We start from the raw sequence: 15,907 nt of genomic DNA, 5'->3' as shown, positions 1-15,907 counted from the left end.
TGGAATCACTGGGTCATATGGTAATTCTGTGTTTAACTTTTTGAGGAAAAACCTTGCTGTTTTCCACAGCAGAGCCACCATTTGACATTCCTGCCAGCAATACACAAGGGTTTCACTTTCTCCACATCCTCGCCAACATGTGATTTTTCAGGTTTTGTTTGTTTTATAATAGCCATCCTAATGGGTATGAAGTGATACCTTATTGTAGTTTTGATTTGTGTTTCCCTTATAAAGAGTGATGCTGTTGGTCTGCATGTGTTTTAAAGCTTATACACAAGAAACCTGATTGCCAGGGCTGTGTGTGGAGTGGGGACCCTGTGGCTGATGACTGATTGCCTTCCCGGAGGATGATCAGCCAGGACCCATGATTGTATTAAGGGATCCCTGGATGTCAGTGTCTGTGGGTCTTTCTTGTCAGCCAGTCAGCTTTCTTTTCGTAAAAAGAACTTTCTAGTTTCCTGCCAAGGGCTATAAATTTGGTGTAACGGTTTTGGAAGCTGTGTGGAGGCAGCGGACCAGTGATTGTACCTTTCAGCGTGTATAGAATTTCATTTAAAACGCTGTTTTGGGAGGTTGCCCCAGCCTATCCACACGTGTGCCTGTGAGCCCAGTGTCCCTGGGCTCAGGACTACTCTGGTTTAATTTCTGTAAAAGATAAGCTTTTTTTTTTTTTTTTTTTTTCCTGGCTGTGGAAGGTTCAGTTGTCTGGCTGCATGGGATGTGAGAGGATTCTTGAAGTGTTTCACAAGTGGACGTGGAAGCTGTGCTGTCTTTCTCCTTCCCTGTACCTCACAGGTGCCTTGTACTGCCATTTGTTCCACCTTCCCAGCACTCTATTGAGGGCATCAGCTTGCATTATAGGTGCTCCCCCCTGCAAGCTGTTGGTTGCTGTTTTCTGTGCTGTACTACACTCTGATACCTATTTCGAGTTAAGACTGACATACACTCAGCTGTCATGTCTTCTTTCATTGTCTTTGTCTTGACAATGATGAAATTTCAGGAGGGGGCCAGATGCAGTGGCTCATGCCTGTAATCCCAGCACTTTGGGAGGCCGAGGCAGGTGGATCACATGAGGTCAGGAGTTTGAAACCAGCCTGACTAACATGGCAAAACTCTGTCTCTGCTAAAAACACAAAATTAGCCAGGTGTGATGGTGGGCATCTGTAATCCCGGCTACTTGGGAGACTGAGGCAGGAGAATTGCTTGAATGTGCAAGGTGGAGGTTGCGGTGAGCCAAGATCACGCCATTGCACTCCAGCCTGGGCAACAAGAGTGAAACTTCGTTGCAAAAAAAAAAAAAAAAAAAAAAAAAAAAAATTCAGGAGGGAGTGGAGATAAATGAATATACAGTTGGTTCTTCACATTTTCTTCAGTGTGATAGCTCACAGCCATCATATCGTTTCCTTTCTTGTAATTATTTGTTGTCTTCTCTCTCCTACATATGAGCTCTGGCCATCAATGGTTGCATGTATACAGTGCAGTACTTCCTCTTGTTTTATTTGCTTTGAGTGGACACCCTTGGAAGTTCTTTCTGGTAGAAGTGACTCAGGGGCCAACTGAAATGACAGTCGTAGTCTTGATCCCTGGCTGCTGTTTCTTCTCCTTGTAACTATTGTTCCTCGTAATTGTTGTTCTTTACAGTAACTTGTGAAATATTTTATTTATAGTAAACTCCAGGATTAATTGTTTTCAGGTTTGAAATAATAATACAGAATTCCAAGCCTTTGAAAGTTTCATGCGAATTCCTATAGGACTTTAGGTATGGTTCTTCTGGAAGGCAGATTCCTTCCAGGTTTGGGTTAACTTAACAGAAACTTTTCAATTGGATACATTTTCTCTGTTCTCTCTTACAGTCGGATGCCTCCTCCCTGTAGTGATTCCTGTGACTTTGATGACCCCAGGCTGTTGAAGAACATTGAGGATCGCCATGTAAGTGCTCTGTTTTACTTTGAAGACAGCAAACAGCTTACTATACACCTTTCTTATAGATATGCGTGTAGTATTTTGCAAGTTGCAGTTTTAGAGGCCGGGAAAAGTCTCAATTTGATGGTGCGAGTCCTTCTGAGAAGTGATCTGAGATGCTTTTTGGTGAACACTGTGCATGAATTAGTGTATTTAAATACATGATGACTTTGTAAAGTAGCACACCAAGATCAAGACAAGTCTTACCACAGAATTCTGTAACAGTTCCAATTGCTGTTGCTTTGTAAGATTTCTGCAGTACTATTTCGTCACAGTTGTGAATCTAAGAGGCCAAGTGTAATTGCATGTCCTTTGACTAGGATACTTTAGGAAACAAAAGTAAGATATATATAATAACAGGTAGCGTTTATTGCATTCTACCGTGTGCCAGGCAACTAACATATATTTCCTTCAACATTTTAGTCAAACATCTGAATCACATCTGGGAGGTGACAAGGAAGTTAAATAAAAGATTAAATTGGCAAATAGTTGCCCAGCACATAAATGTAGAAATGAGCCTTAAACCTCAGTCTGTTAGATTTTTAACTATGACATCACACCACTTCAAATCAGTATTAACTGTAGAATCACATCAATTCACTGTTATTTTATTTATGTATGTATGTATTTTTAATTTTTCTATAAGTTATTGGGGAACAGGTGGTATTTGGTTACATGAGTAAGTTCTTTAGTGGTGATTTGTGGGATTTTGGTGCACCCATCACCTGAGCAGTATACACTGCACCGTATTTGTGGTCTTTTATCCCTCGCCCCCCTCTCACCCTTCCCCCAAAGTCCCCATAGTCCATTGTGTCATTCTTATGCCTTTGCGTCCTCATAGCTTAGCTCCCATGTATCAGTGAGAACATAGGATGTTTGGTTTTCCCTTCCTGAGTTACTTCACTTAGAGTAATAGTTTCCAGTCTCATCCAGGTCACTGCAAATGCTGTTAATTTGTTCCTTTTTATGGCTAAGAGGTATTCCATCATCTCTGTGTGTGTGTGTGTATATATATGTATATATTATATATGTATATATCATAATTTCTTCACTCATTGATTGATGGACATTTGGGTTGGTTCCACAATACACAGTTGTGAATTTTACTGCTATAAACATGTGTGCAAGTATTTTCTCCTCTGGGAAGATACCTAGTAGTGGGATTGCTGGATCGAATGGTAGTTCTACTTTTAGTTCTTTAAGGACTCTCCACACTGTTTTCCATAGCGGCTGTTCTAGTTTACAATCCCACTGGCAGTGTGGAAGTGTTTCCTGATCACTGCATCCACGCCAGCATCTACTGTTTTTGAGTTTTTGAGTATGGCCGTTCTTGCAGGAGTGAGGTGGTGTCGTATCGTGGTTTTCATTCGCATTTCCCTGATCATTAGTGATGCTGAGCATTTTGTCATATGTTTGTTGGCCATTTGTATATCTTCTTTTAAGAATTGTCTATTCATTTTCTTAGCCCACTTTTTGATGGGATTGTTTGTTTTTCTTTCTTACTAATTTGTTTGAGTTTGTTGTAGTTTCTGGATATTAGTCCTTTGTCAGATGTATAGATTGTGAAGATTTTCTCCCACTCTGTGGGTTGTCTCTTTACTCTGCTGACTGTTCCTTTTGCTGTGCAAAAACTCTTTAGTTTAATTAGGTCCCAGCTGTTTATCTTTGTTTTTATTGCATTTGCTTTTCGATTCTTGGTCATGAAATCCTTGCCTAAGCCAATGTCTAGAAGGGTAATTCACTGTTATTTTAAAGGCTACTCTGAAAAATGCCAACTTAGAAAATTATACACTGATCAAAGCATTTCACAAGTAGTTAAGTCAGTATAAATTAGATATCATATGTTTTTTTTTTCTGAAAAACTGTCTAGATTTAAAATTAGGTAAACATGAGCAAAATTAAAACTTTATCTTTCCAAATTTCTGAAATTTTAGGAGACAGATATATTTAAGATTTTTCTAAGTTTTCATGAGGAAATCCTACTTTCCTCTATCACAGTTAGTACCCATTTGTTGCCAGCACTTCTGAAATGTGGGTGTATATGGCTTGCACACCCACAGGCTGTGATGCTGCTATCCCCACTCAGTTCTTGGTGAGGCTGGTGAAGTGGTCCAAGCCCACAGAGGATGCTGCTGGAGTCTATGTTCTGTTTCAGTCACAGACAGCTACAGAATCGTTTCTTGGATTCTGATCTTAGAGGTAGATCCAGCTACTAGGCTAGAGGTTCTCCAAGCAGAAGAGTGGCGCCTCTGAAGAATTGTCTCTGCAGGAAGGTGGTTTTAATCAAAGATGTCAAAGAAACAAGTGTACTTTGAGCACTCGAGAGGAAATAAGTGTTTTCAAATAGTATTCAGGTTGAGGGTAACCACACAGGTGGGCAACTGAATATATCTGTTCGAGTTGGGATGGTGAATGGAAAAGGAGAAAGTGGAACGGTGACACAGGAGCTCCGGAGACTGCTCTTGGTCCGGTTTCACGAGTTTGCTTTCCTAGATCAACAAGAAGAAAGTAGCAAAGGAAATAAGATGAGCACAGTGTATGGAACATCACAGAATTCCAGTATTGGGCTAGGAATAGCAGCAAACTGTTGGATCCCCATTTACATCAGAGACTCATTTATTTATTCACTCATTTCACAAACAGTTTCAGGACCTCATTTCTATGAAATACCTTGCTGTCGGTGCTAGGGGAAGAGATGAATAGAAAATACCCAAGGGATTCCTGTTCACTGGGGAAGCAGACGTGGGAAATTCTCAGGAGTCATCATACGCTTTTGCAGGATAGGTAAGGTGCAGCTGAGGAGGTGATTTTGGTTTGTGTAGACAGAGAGGCAGCCCATTCTCTGTGGTGACTGTCACGGCTGCCATCACTGTTGACATGTGAGCAGTGCGGCCACCCACACGGAATGGTATTTGCACTGACATAAAGGTGGGATGCCGTAGAAACCCAGTGGCCTGAGGCAAATCTCTACTTCTTTGGGGGCCCCCTACATGCTTCTGGGATCCTAGCGTTGGAAAGATTTCAGTGCTTGGCTCAGTTAATTTCTGACTCTCACTGGTGTTGTCTCCGAAGCTGGCCCGGGACTGGTGTTCTGGGTCCCTGTGCGGTTTTGGGGGTTTGACTGTCCATCCCACACTCTTCGTGAGCCTGTCCTCCGTTGATGTTTGAATGGAGATCTGAGCACAGCTACTACCTCTCCCGTTGCCTTCCCCTGCCCACTGCTTTTTTCCTGACTCCTCCTTGGTGGCCGTGGTGAGTGGAAAGCACTTTAGGAAGAAATCCTACTGTTTATATAAGTTAGTGATCTTTCTTCTTCTTTCCTCTCCTCCTCATCGTCTGCCCTCCTGAGCCAAATGTCCTTTTACTTTAGTGGAAAAGTCATTGAGAGCAGGGACAGGTGCAACCCCTGTGAAAAGGAAGCCCTGCTGTGGGGACGCTGTGATGACCATCCAAACACAGAGACTTCAAGGGCATTTTAATAATCTGGATACTCACAGAGTTTCAGGACAGGCATAATGAGGAATTGATTGATTGGTTTGGGAATTTATTTTCTAATTTTTAGTAAAAGCCTCCTAGCCTATGTGTACCATTTTTTTTTTTTTTTTTGAGACGGAGTCTTGCTCTGTTGCCCAGGCTGGAGTGCAGTGGCCGGATCTCAGCTCACTGCAAGCTCCGCCTCCCGGGTTCACGCCATTCTCCTGCCTCAGCCTCCCGAGTAGCTGGGACTACAGGCGCCCGCCACCTCTCCTGGCTAGTTTTTTTTTTTTTTTGTATTTTTAGTAGAGACGGGGTTTCACCATGTTAGCCAGGATGGTCTTGATCTCCTGACCTCGTGATCCGCCCATCTCGGCCTCCCAAAGTGCTGGGATTACAGGCTTGAGCCACCGCGCCCGGCCTTATGTGTACCATTTTTAAGCTTTCTTGGATCCTTGAGGCCATAAGCTCATGACTTCACTGAACTATAAGGTACCCTTCATCTTAGCTACTGTGTTAACTAAACTCTTTGACATTTAACTTCTAGCTCCACCATAATAATGAAGACCATAGAATAGGCTTCAATAGTTTTCTTTGGGGAGATGTGGGGTTGAATTAAATGTGCCCATTGGATGTTTTTAAGCAGTTTAAAACCAGGGCCTATTAGATTACTTGTTCATTTTGTGAAAATATGTTTGTGGAGAGGGAAGAAGTATTTGAAGATTTGTGGCTGCACATGCCCCACATTCTCATCTATATTGTCTTGGGACTATTGACTAAAATTAAAGCATTTGGTCCAAGAAAACCCTTACTTTCCTCCCAAGGGAATACTTGCATTTGCTACAGAATTTTCTCTTTTCCTATATCATCATTTCAAATTTTCTGGGTCCTTTAGGACTGTGTTAAGCTTTGTGTGGGCTGACAGCCAAGATGGAATTTGGCTCTTAGAGAATCAACCTGTGAGAAATTTCGGGGGACAGTTCATGCAACCACCTGCTTACATTGCTAACCCAGTGTGTGGGATAAATTTCCAAAGGTTCACAAGGAAGAAGATATAACTTTCTGTTGAATCATTATGCCTAAGACTTCTGAGCTTGAGTCTTCAAGAAGAAATCATTTATATATGTATATGATTTGGATAATTTGTAGCTGCAATTTCGCTTGCAAAACAATTCAGACATGTATCATTTTCTGCTATTTTAAATTCACCAAATAAATAGAAAATATTCATTTCTAGATATGTGGCATTTTGTACATATTACAAGCTGTTAACTGAAGGAAAAACATTGTATGATTCTGTTTCTATGAGGTACATACAATAGGCAAATTCATAGACACAGAAAACAAAATAGAGGTTACTGGGGAGTAGAGAGAAGAGAGAATGGAGAGTTATTTTTTAATGGGTATAGAGTTTCTGCTGGGGAAGATGAAGTTTTGTTTATAGATAGTGGTGATGGCTGTGGAGCATTGTTGAATGTATTTAAAATGTCATTGAATTTTATACTTACAAATGGTTAAATGGTAGATATTACATGTATAGTTTACCACAATACAAATTTTTAACATCTAAGAAGATACACACACACAACACACACACAGACACATACACACATGACTAGAAGCATCCATAGGCTTCAGATTAATTTTGTCTCTTCTCCCTAATTTATTATAAAATGCAATAGGAAGAAAACCAATGATAGGTTAATTTTATTTTAGGATTAAAAAAAGATCTTCATGGATTTTGTCTGGCTTACTATTTGAGGTAGAAGGCTCTATTTGTGTGTGCAATTCTTTATAACTCTTAGAAAATATTTCACTACTAGGTTTACTTATTTGTAAAATCTAAGACCCTTTTTATGTTGTTTCATTATGGGACAAGGTTATGTTCAGAATTGGATAGTTCTCAGGTATAGGGGAAGGGAACCTTGAAATGAAGCTGAATTCTCACAGAAAGCGCTTTTGGGGAAAATTTCTTACCATTTTTGCAACTCCGGCCTTGAGGAATGTGTAAATTCCTTTAGCTCATGACTTCACTGAACTATAATTTAATGTGCCTTTTCTTTTCATGATAAGAAGTAGCCATGTGAATGGTTGTGACTTGATTCCATGAAATTTCTCTTAAGTCACATTCATAAGACAGAGAAGAAACTAAAAATATTCTTGTGGAAGTTGTCATTCATTTATGACTGAAAAACCAGAAAACTATAAAAAGAGGAAGCACATAGCTGCTTCCTTCATATGATGATAAAATCGATCTCAATTTTATAGCCAGTTGCCTATTTAAAAGGGATGCATTAGAGACACTGATGTTAAAATAACACCAGGAAAAGGCAGCTTGGTTATCACCCCTGCCTTGAACATAATTCTGGAAGTGCTAGCTCATGCAGACAGGTGGAAATTGAAAGTTTATATATTGGGAGGAAAAGGGAAAACTTCTCATTTGTGGGTGATACAATTGTCGACATTGAATACCTAGGATAGTCAACGGCAATTCAGAGAACTAGTAGGAGCTCAGTGACCATTGGATATTAACTTACAAAAATCAACGTTTCTGCTTACATCCCAACAAGAAACCACTGTAAAATGTAATGGGAATAAGATTCCATTCATAATATAAAAGGCAATAGATAAAATGCCTTACACAGTACTTCATGTACAGTGGTCACCAAAATAATTTTTGAGCAAATAATTAATAGACATATGCTAGGTCTTACATTTAGAATATTTAGAAGCTTTTAATACATAGGAAGACACACTGTTTTCTTAGATGGGAAGACAGCATTATTTTCCCACTAGTTATAAAAGTGCTCTAATGCCAATAAAAAAGTATACGTTTTTTCCCGGAGAGAATAAGAGAATTTTATTAAATACATATCCAGGGCAATTCTGGTTTTTGTTGCTGTTCAAGAGTAATGGGCGAGAGATGCACTGCTTTACAGGTGTTGAGAGATTATAAACTTAAAGAATGGACACTGCATAGAACAGATGTTGGGGAAGGGGATGGGAGCCTGGAGATGGAAGCATCTTCTGTTTATGGGGCCTAAGGTACAGCAGTAGGGGAGGCAGAACACACGCTTCTGGAGGATCTTGCAGGAGTGAGGCGGCAGCAGGTGGGTGAAGCAGAAGCACAGGGGAGGCGGAAGCAGAGGGGCAAGTGGAAGCACGTGGTGAAGTGGGAGCACATGGAGGGGTGGAAGCATTTGGGCAAATGGAAGCACATGGGTAAATGGAGGCACTTGGGCAAATGGAAGCACATGGGTAAATGGAAGCACTTGGGCAAAAGGAAGCACGTGGGTAAATGGAAGCACATGGGTAAATGGAAGCACGTGGGTAAATGGAAGCACCTGGGTAAATGGAAGCACGTGGGCAAGGCCGAGGCTCCTGGGCAGGCAGGGTGTGCTGAGGTACAGGAAGGCTCTTCGTCTTTTCTCTCCCCATCTCTTGAGCTACAGTGCAGGAGCTGCATTCCAAGAGAAACCCAGGGATTAGTGCACGCGAGAACCGGCTTGGGGACTCCAGAGCGGTAGGAGGGGGCTCTGAGGTCTATATTAAGGATCTCTACCCTGTCCTGCAGGGAGCAGCAGGATGACCGGATGTTAGGCGGGGATCTGCTTGTGTGCGCCCTGGTGCCTGTTGAAGGTGTTGTGACTGACACTAATCCCGCCTCACGTTTGCAGGCCACAGCCCCTTGCATTCAGGAGTTCCTCACCCTCCTGGCCGTGTGCCACACGGTGGTTCCTGAGAAGGATGGAGATAACATCATCTACCAGGCCTCGTCCCCAGGTGAGGGTTCTGGCCGGGTGCCCCCTGCTGGCCCCTTCTCAGGAGACCTGGGTGTTGCAGTTATTCTTGGAGATGCTGCTATGTAGGCCGCCCCATAGACCCAGCTGTCTTCTGTTGGCCTCGTGCTGAGGCCAGGCTGTGGCTACAGGTGCAAAGCCGTAGAGAGCCCGGGATGGGCTCTCCTGATTCTCATAACCCCTTTTTAACAGCAAAGGGAGGACCCCGGTTATGTTGCGTTTCCCGGCAGAGGTGATTGGGCTTGACAGAGCTCTGAAGAAAGAACAGAGCTGGCTTCTTCCTCATCCTCCCCACCTCACAGATTTTCCACCTGCTGGGGAAGCTGTGCATGGGGGTTCTCTTTACCCACTTCCTGGGGCTTGGGAATCCCACAGCACAACTAAAATACCGCCTTGCTCAGATGAGATGTTTGGTGGGAGTCACGGGACTGTTACTTACGTTTATTGGAGAGAACTTGATCCCAAGCGAGAGTAGCAAGAATAGAAGTCATTCTTGCCCTGGTGAATTAGCATAGATCCAAGCCCTCCACCTTACAGAAGCGCTCATTTCGGAACCCTGGTGGTCGGAAGAGCGAGTGCTTTTCTACCCCGAGTCGTTACTACTGCGTCGGTAACACCAGGCCTCCTTCAGGAGAGTGGGTTTTGTCAATTTGAAAAGTGACACTAAACAGAATTCTGTCATTAGCAGTGATATGTCAATGTTTCACCAACTCCCAATTGACAGATGAAGCTGCTTTGGTGAAAGGAGCTAAAAAGCTGGGCTTTGTCTTCACAGCCAGAACACCATTTTCAGTCATCATAGAAGCGGTGAGTAACACGCGTATGCACGTTTCAGATCACCTACTTTTGTGAAGATTGTGCATGTGAAATGGCATGTCTGTTGTGATAGCTAAACTTCTCTTTTGGTGAAAAATCAGACCATAGGATGATACTAGCTTGTTTGAGTTGTTTTGCATTGCAGTACTGTTTCGCCCTTAAGGATGCTTTTCCACGTGTCCACTGATGTGAAATTATTTGTAGCAAAGAACTTCACAAATCTACTCTTTCTTCTATAATAATTGGGAAAATAACTTAGCGGCCCACTTGTCTTTGAGGGCACATTTTACGTCTCTTTGTAGCCTCAGAGCCCAAGAGTTCTTACTCGGTGAAGCCTCACAGTCCACTGGGCTTCAGAAGTCTCCTCAGCTGGCAGAGGAGTCAGAGTTAAGATCTGTCTCTCTCTGTCTCTTTTTTTTTTTTTTTGAGACGTAGTCTCACTCTGTTGCCCAGGCTGGAGTGCAGTGGTGCAATCTCAGCTCACGGAAACTTCTGCCTTCCAGGTTCAAGCAATTTTCCTGCCTCTGCCTCCCGAGCAGTTGGGACTGACTACAGGCACGTGCCACCACGCCTGACTAGTTTTTGTATTTATAGCAGAGACGAGGGTTTGCCATGTTGGCCAGGCTGGTCTCAAACTCCTGACCTCCAGTGATCCACCCGCCTTGGCCTCCCAAAGTGCTGGGATTACAGGTGTGAGCCACTGTGCCCGGCTTTGATTTATTTTGTCTGTGTGAGGGATCCCCCCTGCAACTGAAGTAAAGGGGTTTACATATTTTCTGATTTTCTTGTAAGTTTCCCTACTTACAGTCCAAAGGGAGAAATTTAGTGATAGAAAAATAATTATATCAACAAGAAGATCAAATATAGACCTTTGAAATGGGCAACAGAGGAAAATGGTGGTTACGACTGGTGAGGCAGTGGTGTTTTTCATGATAACCAGTTAGAGGGGCTGTTTTGTTATTGTCTGGATTGATGATGAGGGTCTGGGGCGAGTCCCGGCCATCCCTTGCCTTTCCCCACCCCTCCATTTGGGGAAGACTCAGGGATTATAGTTTTTGGCTTTGTGGATGCATCCTCAAATCCATAGACCTTTAGTGCGTTTGAAATTCACTTCCAAATGGTATATAATAACTTGATATTGTTCCTGACTTGGGAGTACTGTAGTAAGTTTTTTCTTTTAGTTATATGCAAAACCTGTAAAATATCATATCTTATACGAAGTACCCATTTATTGGCATCTTCAGTTTCTTATGGAGTGCAGAGATGAGATCATGTAATCTTGTTTACTTTTAGTATGCTTATTTTAGTCAACAGAGGGAATTTAGCTTAGGGAAAGGTACCATCATTAAAAGCAGAATGAAGTACTGATTGAATATAGAATTTCACTTACAGAAGCTTTTTAAAAATGAGGTCTTTTCTCCCCTTCAGTTGGAGGAGAATTTTAATCTTAGCTGTAGGATTTTCAGTTGTGTGGTTGCTGCCGCATGTCTCTGCATTGCAAAAATGGAGGGTGGGAGTTGGGGGCTTGGATTATAGGTGAGCGAGAAGAGAACAGGTGCTTCCACTTCACTCACAATGCCAGGTAAATGTGGAACCTAGAGAGCCTACTGGTGTCGTCCTCCTGGTGTTATATGCTGCACTGACCCCTCTTTGTTACCTCATTACAGTTTTAAGGTCATATTTCTGGGGGTCACAAAAGACTACCTGATTAGTTAGGACTTGTAAATAACTATAATAAAAATCCTATTCAACCATTCATCAAACCACCAATTCTCAAATTATAGGTTTTGCATATAAGTAAAAGAAAAAACTTACTGCTGTACTACCAAGTCAGGAACAAATTCTGATTCCTACATGTTTACATGAAGTGTCCTCGCCAGTAGTGAGAACAGCCACGTCCATGGGCTGCATCTGGAGGTGGTTGGTGTAACTGTGGTGCGGAGAGGAGGTGGCTCCTGGGAGTGGCAGCCCTGCTGCTGGGTGGTGGTAGTAGCACTGGTGTCTTCTGAATGGGGATATGATGGAAAGTTGGGACAGGCTGTGGAGAAAGGGAACTCGGAATTCATGGTTCTGAAGAGGTGAATAAAGATTGAGGAAGGCTGGGTGAAGTGGATCATGAGTTGTTTTGTGGGATGCAAAGAGAAGGAGTGGACAGTTGTGGGTGTGAATGAAGATGATGATTCCGTCATATACTTGGTAATTTGAATGTGTTACTTCATTGATTACTTCTCTGAGCCCTAAAAGACAAGTGCTTTTGCCATGCATAAGAAAGTCACACACTTAGAGGCAGAAACTGGATTCAAACTCACATGTATTGGATGCCAAAGGCCACATTCTTTCCACTGTGAAGCGCTGGGGAAATGGAAAGATTAGATTAAAAATTTGAAAATAGCGTACACACCGTCTGGAATTTTTAGATGGGAAAAATTGTGAATATTGACATTCTAACTTGAAAGAACCCAAAGAAAAAGAGCGTTTGATGGATTGCTCTGAGACCAGGTATGGATTCACCATCTCTTTATCTGCAAATTCAAAACCCAAATGCCTTTGAATTCCAAAAGATTTTTTCCTAAGTTTGGTGACTAGTTATTTGGCAGAAAAACCTAATCAGAAGCGATGAGGCTGTTTACGATCTTTATGAATCTCACTTCCTGTGATACGCATACATTTTGCTGGAGAACGTGGATGTGTTGTATAACAGCATGTTACCCCCGACCCTGCTGGGGACATTATGGTAGATGGTCTAGAATATGCGTATATTTTTATAAAATTTGTAAAATCCTGAATTCAGAAGCATAACTGGACCAAAGGTTTCTGACGGACCTGTGCAGCTGGTGTCTATCTCCATCTTTTGGAAGTGTCTACACCAGTCACCTGTTAGGACAGCCATAGCACTGAAGAAACATGAGAAGCTTCCACCAGAAGAGGGAGCTCTGACCCCACCAGACATGTGAGAAAACAGTACATGTTGCAAAGGGCTAGAAGGTGGTGAGAGAGAGAGCCTATGTCTGTTTATGTTTTGGAGACAATTGCTTTGAGATTTTAATACTCTGCACCTTGGGTAAGAGCCAATTTTTCTTTGTTTAGATGGGACAGGAACAAACGTTCGGAATCCTTAATGTCCTGGAATTTTCTAGGTATGTTTCTCTTTCATACATTTGAAATAAAATAATTATATTTATTTACCAGCTTCATCAGAGTGTTTGCATGATTGTATGGTATGATCCAATATAGTAAGTATTAAATATAATAAATGTATCTCCATAAACTCTCTTCTCCTTGGAATTTGTGACTTTCATTAAGGAAGGTGAAGCAGGTTATTTTTCTTTGCTTTACTCAGGAGAAATGCTCTACTTCCATGTCCTCCTTTTTCTTTAGATTGCCAGAGCCTGATGTTCTTGCATCAGCAGCTGCAGACATGTCTGAATAGTTTGCCGCATGTGATGAGGGCATTATTTTCATTGGCGTTTCCCAAGTCCCATGAGGTCATTGCTGTTACTCCATCTGAGTACTCCTCTGGAGATCTGAGAAACTGACAAATGATGACAGATGAGATCAGTTCATCTCATTAGAGGCTGGGTCCACGTAGGGCAGTTTTCCTGGACTTACTCGGAAGCGTTCTTCCCCAGTACAGTTTTGAAAAGTAAGGCCCAGGAATATTTGTTGGACTTTTTTGTTCACATAGAACATTCATTGTTATAAGGAAACATACCTTAATTTTTTGTTTCTTTGCCTCTTTTTAACATGGAATTGTCAGTACTAAAGCAAAGTTCTGTTGCTGTCTCAAAAGCATCTTTTCCTATGATTAAAATTAGGTGGAGTTTTCAATAACCTTTGTTAAATGATTCACAAATTGTTTGCTCTGTTTTGTAAGCTGTTTTTAAATAAGGATTAGTTTTTTATCTTTGTATAGGAAATACTTTCCAGCCCTAGTCTTTAGTTTTAGGACTGTAGGCTTGGACTTGGAACCATGGGGAGGGGAGGAGGGATGGCTGATGACGGTGGTGGCTCATGCAGGAAGTGGTGACAGTGTCCGTGCGTGTGGAGGTGAGCGACGTGCTAGGCATCTCTCCAGACTGTTTTGTGCCCCATCTTTTGTTGGAAACTGCAGTGCCCTGTGACTGCATTAACTAGGACCAGCAGTTATTGGACAGGCAAGGAGGAGGAGAAAAGAGAGTTAGGTAAAAACAGGTGACTACGGATAGAGACACAAGGATGTATTAAAATGTGTTTATGGGAGAATAAGAAGGAACAGAAAGATAATTTGTGGTTATAGTCGTGAGTCTATTTGTTTTTTGTGGACTCATCTGTTTCCCAGTGCCAGTTAATCTTGATAATACTCTCTTGAAGTAGTTACTTTACACATTGAGAAACTGAAACATGGGTTTTAAGTACTGCCAGGAGTGCCTACCTGTAAGATGGTTGAGAGAGAAAGCAAATCCAGGTCAGCTAGAGCGCTATGGGATAGGATGTGGGAATTTATCCAGAACTGAAGAGAGACTGTCCCCCACTCTTAGAGACTTACAGTCCATTGGGAACCACCACACTGAAAGGCCACAGAGATGGGGGGTGTAGGCCTCCTGTAGTTGGAGGGTGCTTCAGGGGGTTGAAATGTTGTTGGCAAAGGAGGATCAGAACGTGTAGAAGAGGAGAGTGGTGAGTCCCGTGTGTGCTCAAAGCCTGGTGGTCCTGCATGGGAGTGCTGGTGGGAGATGGGGCGAGGCTGCACAGGTGGACGGAGAGCAGTAAGAAGAATTCATAGGCGGTGGAGACTCACTGAGGACTCGGTGGGTGAGGATGGGCCAGGAGGAAAGAGACGTGTGAGGAAGTGTAGATGCTGCGGGGAAGGGGGAGGAGAGTTCCTTGGTGCTGAATTGGGAGTGTTCTGTGGATTTGTGATTTCTTTTACTCCAGTTAAAAGATGACACAGGGAGGAGCTTCAGAGTTAAGTGGATCTATACCGAGTCTCCCACTTTTGTACCTGCTGGGCACGTTACTTGATAGCTTAGAGGTGGAAAATAAAGAATATTTGTAGAGAGTAGAGTCAGAAGTCAATCGGATGTGGACTGTCAGTGCTAGAATTCTCCTTTTCTGTTTTTCCTACTGCAGATAGCGGTGCTAGTCCACTTTCATGGCAGGGAAAGAAATAGGCATATGTTGGGTAGATGTAAATAAAAAGAGTAGGAGATACACAATTAGGCCCTACTTTGAAGAAAAAGGCAGGGAAAGATAGACCTTGGCCATTTTTAGGAACCCCGGACCATCTTTTGTTTGGACTGGTGTCCAGCTGGGGGACGTGCATCCTGTAAACAGACCAGTGAAGACTTTATTTTTTTCACTCCCCCAGTGACAGAAAAAGAATGTCTGTAATTGTCCGAACTCCTTCAGGACGGCTTCGACTCTACTGTAAAGGGGCTGTAAGTATCGGAGAAGCGGTGTGCACAGCAGAGTTCTTGGCAGCTTTGTTAGTCTGCTGCCTTTCCTAACTGCTTTCCTCATCACTCCCTGACTGTTTGTCCAGAGTGGAAAGACTCTTTCAGGTGGGCTGTGAAGTTGACTTCGTAGTAAAAGCCCACTGAAGATAATGGTGGTTCAGGGCAGAGTGGCAAAGATGGTCAGTGCAAAGCTTACTTTTAGCCAATCGTTGGTTTCAGAAACAGTGACTCCATGTGTCATGCAAAATCCTTGGAATATGAATTCTTATTCCAGTTTTACTAGCATTGTGTTTTGACTTTGGGAAGATAAAGTAATTTGTGTTGACCTATGATAATCTTAAGTACTCTGATATATGTTGGTTCTCTAGCACCTCTTTTTCTCAATTGTTATTTTTTTTTTTTTGTACATTGTAGAGAGCC

At 42.4% G+C, this 15,907-nt stretch overlaps 1 protein-coding gene across 2 annotated transcripts in view; it reads left to right on the top strand.

Annotated features, from left to right (window-relative positions):
- Positions 1-15,907, top strand: part of ATP8A2 (ATPase phospholipid transporting 8A2) — a 678,655-nt gene that overhangs the window by 201,962 nt on the left and 460,786 nt on the right. For both annotated transcript variants that reach the window (XM_023190282.3, XM_023190283.2), the window contains exons 16-20: positions 1,854-1,929; positions 9,114-9,219; positions 9,961-10,043; positions 13,140-13,189; positions 15,400-15,469. In XM_023190282.3, the coding sequence (XP_023046050.2) occupies positions 1,854-1,929; positions 9,114-9,219; positions 9,961-10,043; positions 13,140-13,189; positions 15,400-15,469 (385 nt within the window). The remainder of the gene's footprint in view (positions 1-1,853; positions 1,930-9,113; positions 9,220-9,960; positions 10,044-13,139; positions 13,190-15,399; positions 15,470-15,907) is intronic.

Source organism: Piliocolobus tephrosceles, chromosome X (genome assembly GCF_002776525.5).
Source record: "Piliocolobus tephrosceles isolate RC106 chromosome X, ASM277652v3, whole genome shotgun sequence".
Lineage (NCBI taxonomy): Eukaryota > Metazoa > Chordata > Mammalia > Primates > Cercopithecidae > Piliocolobus > Piliocolobus tephrosceles.
Note: the sequence above shows the minus strand (reverse complement) of the source record. Positions and strands in the feature narration are given on the sequence as shown.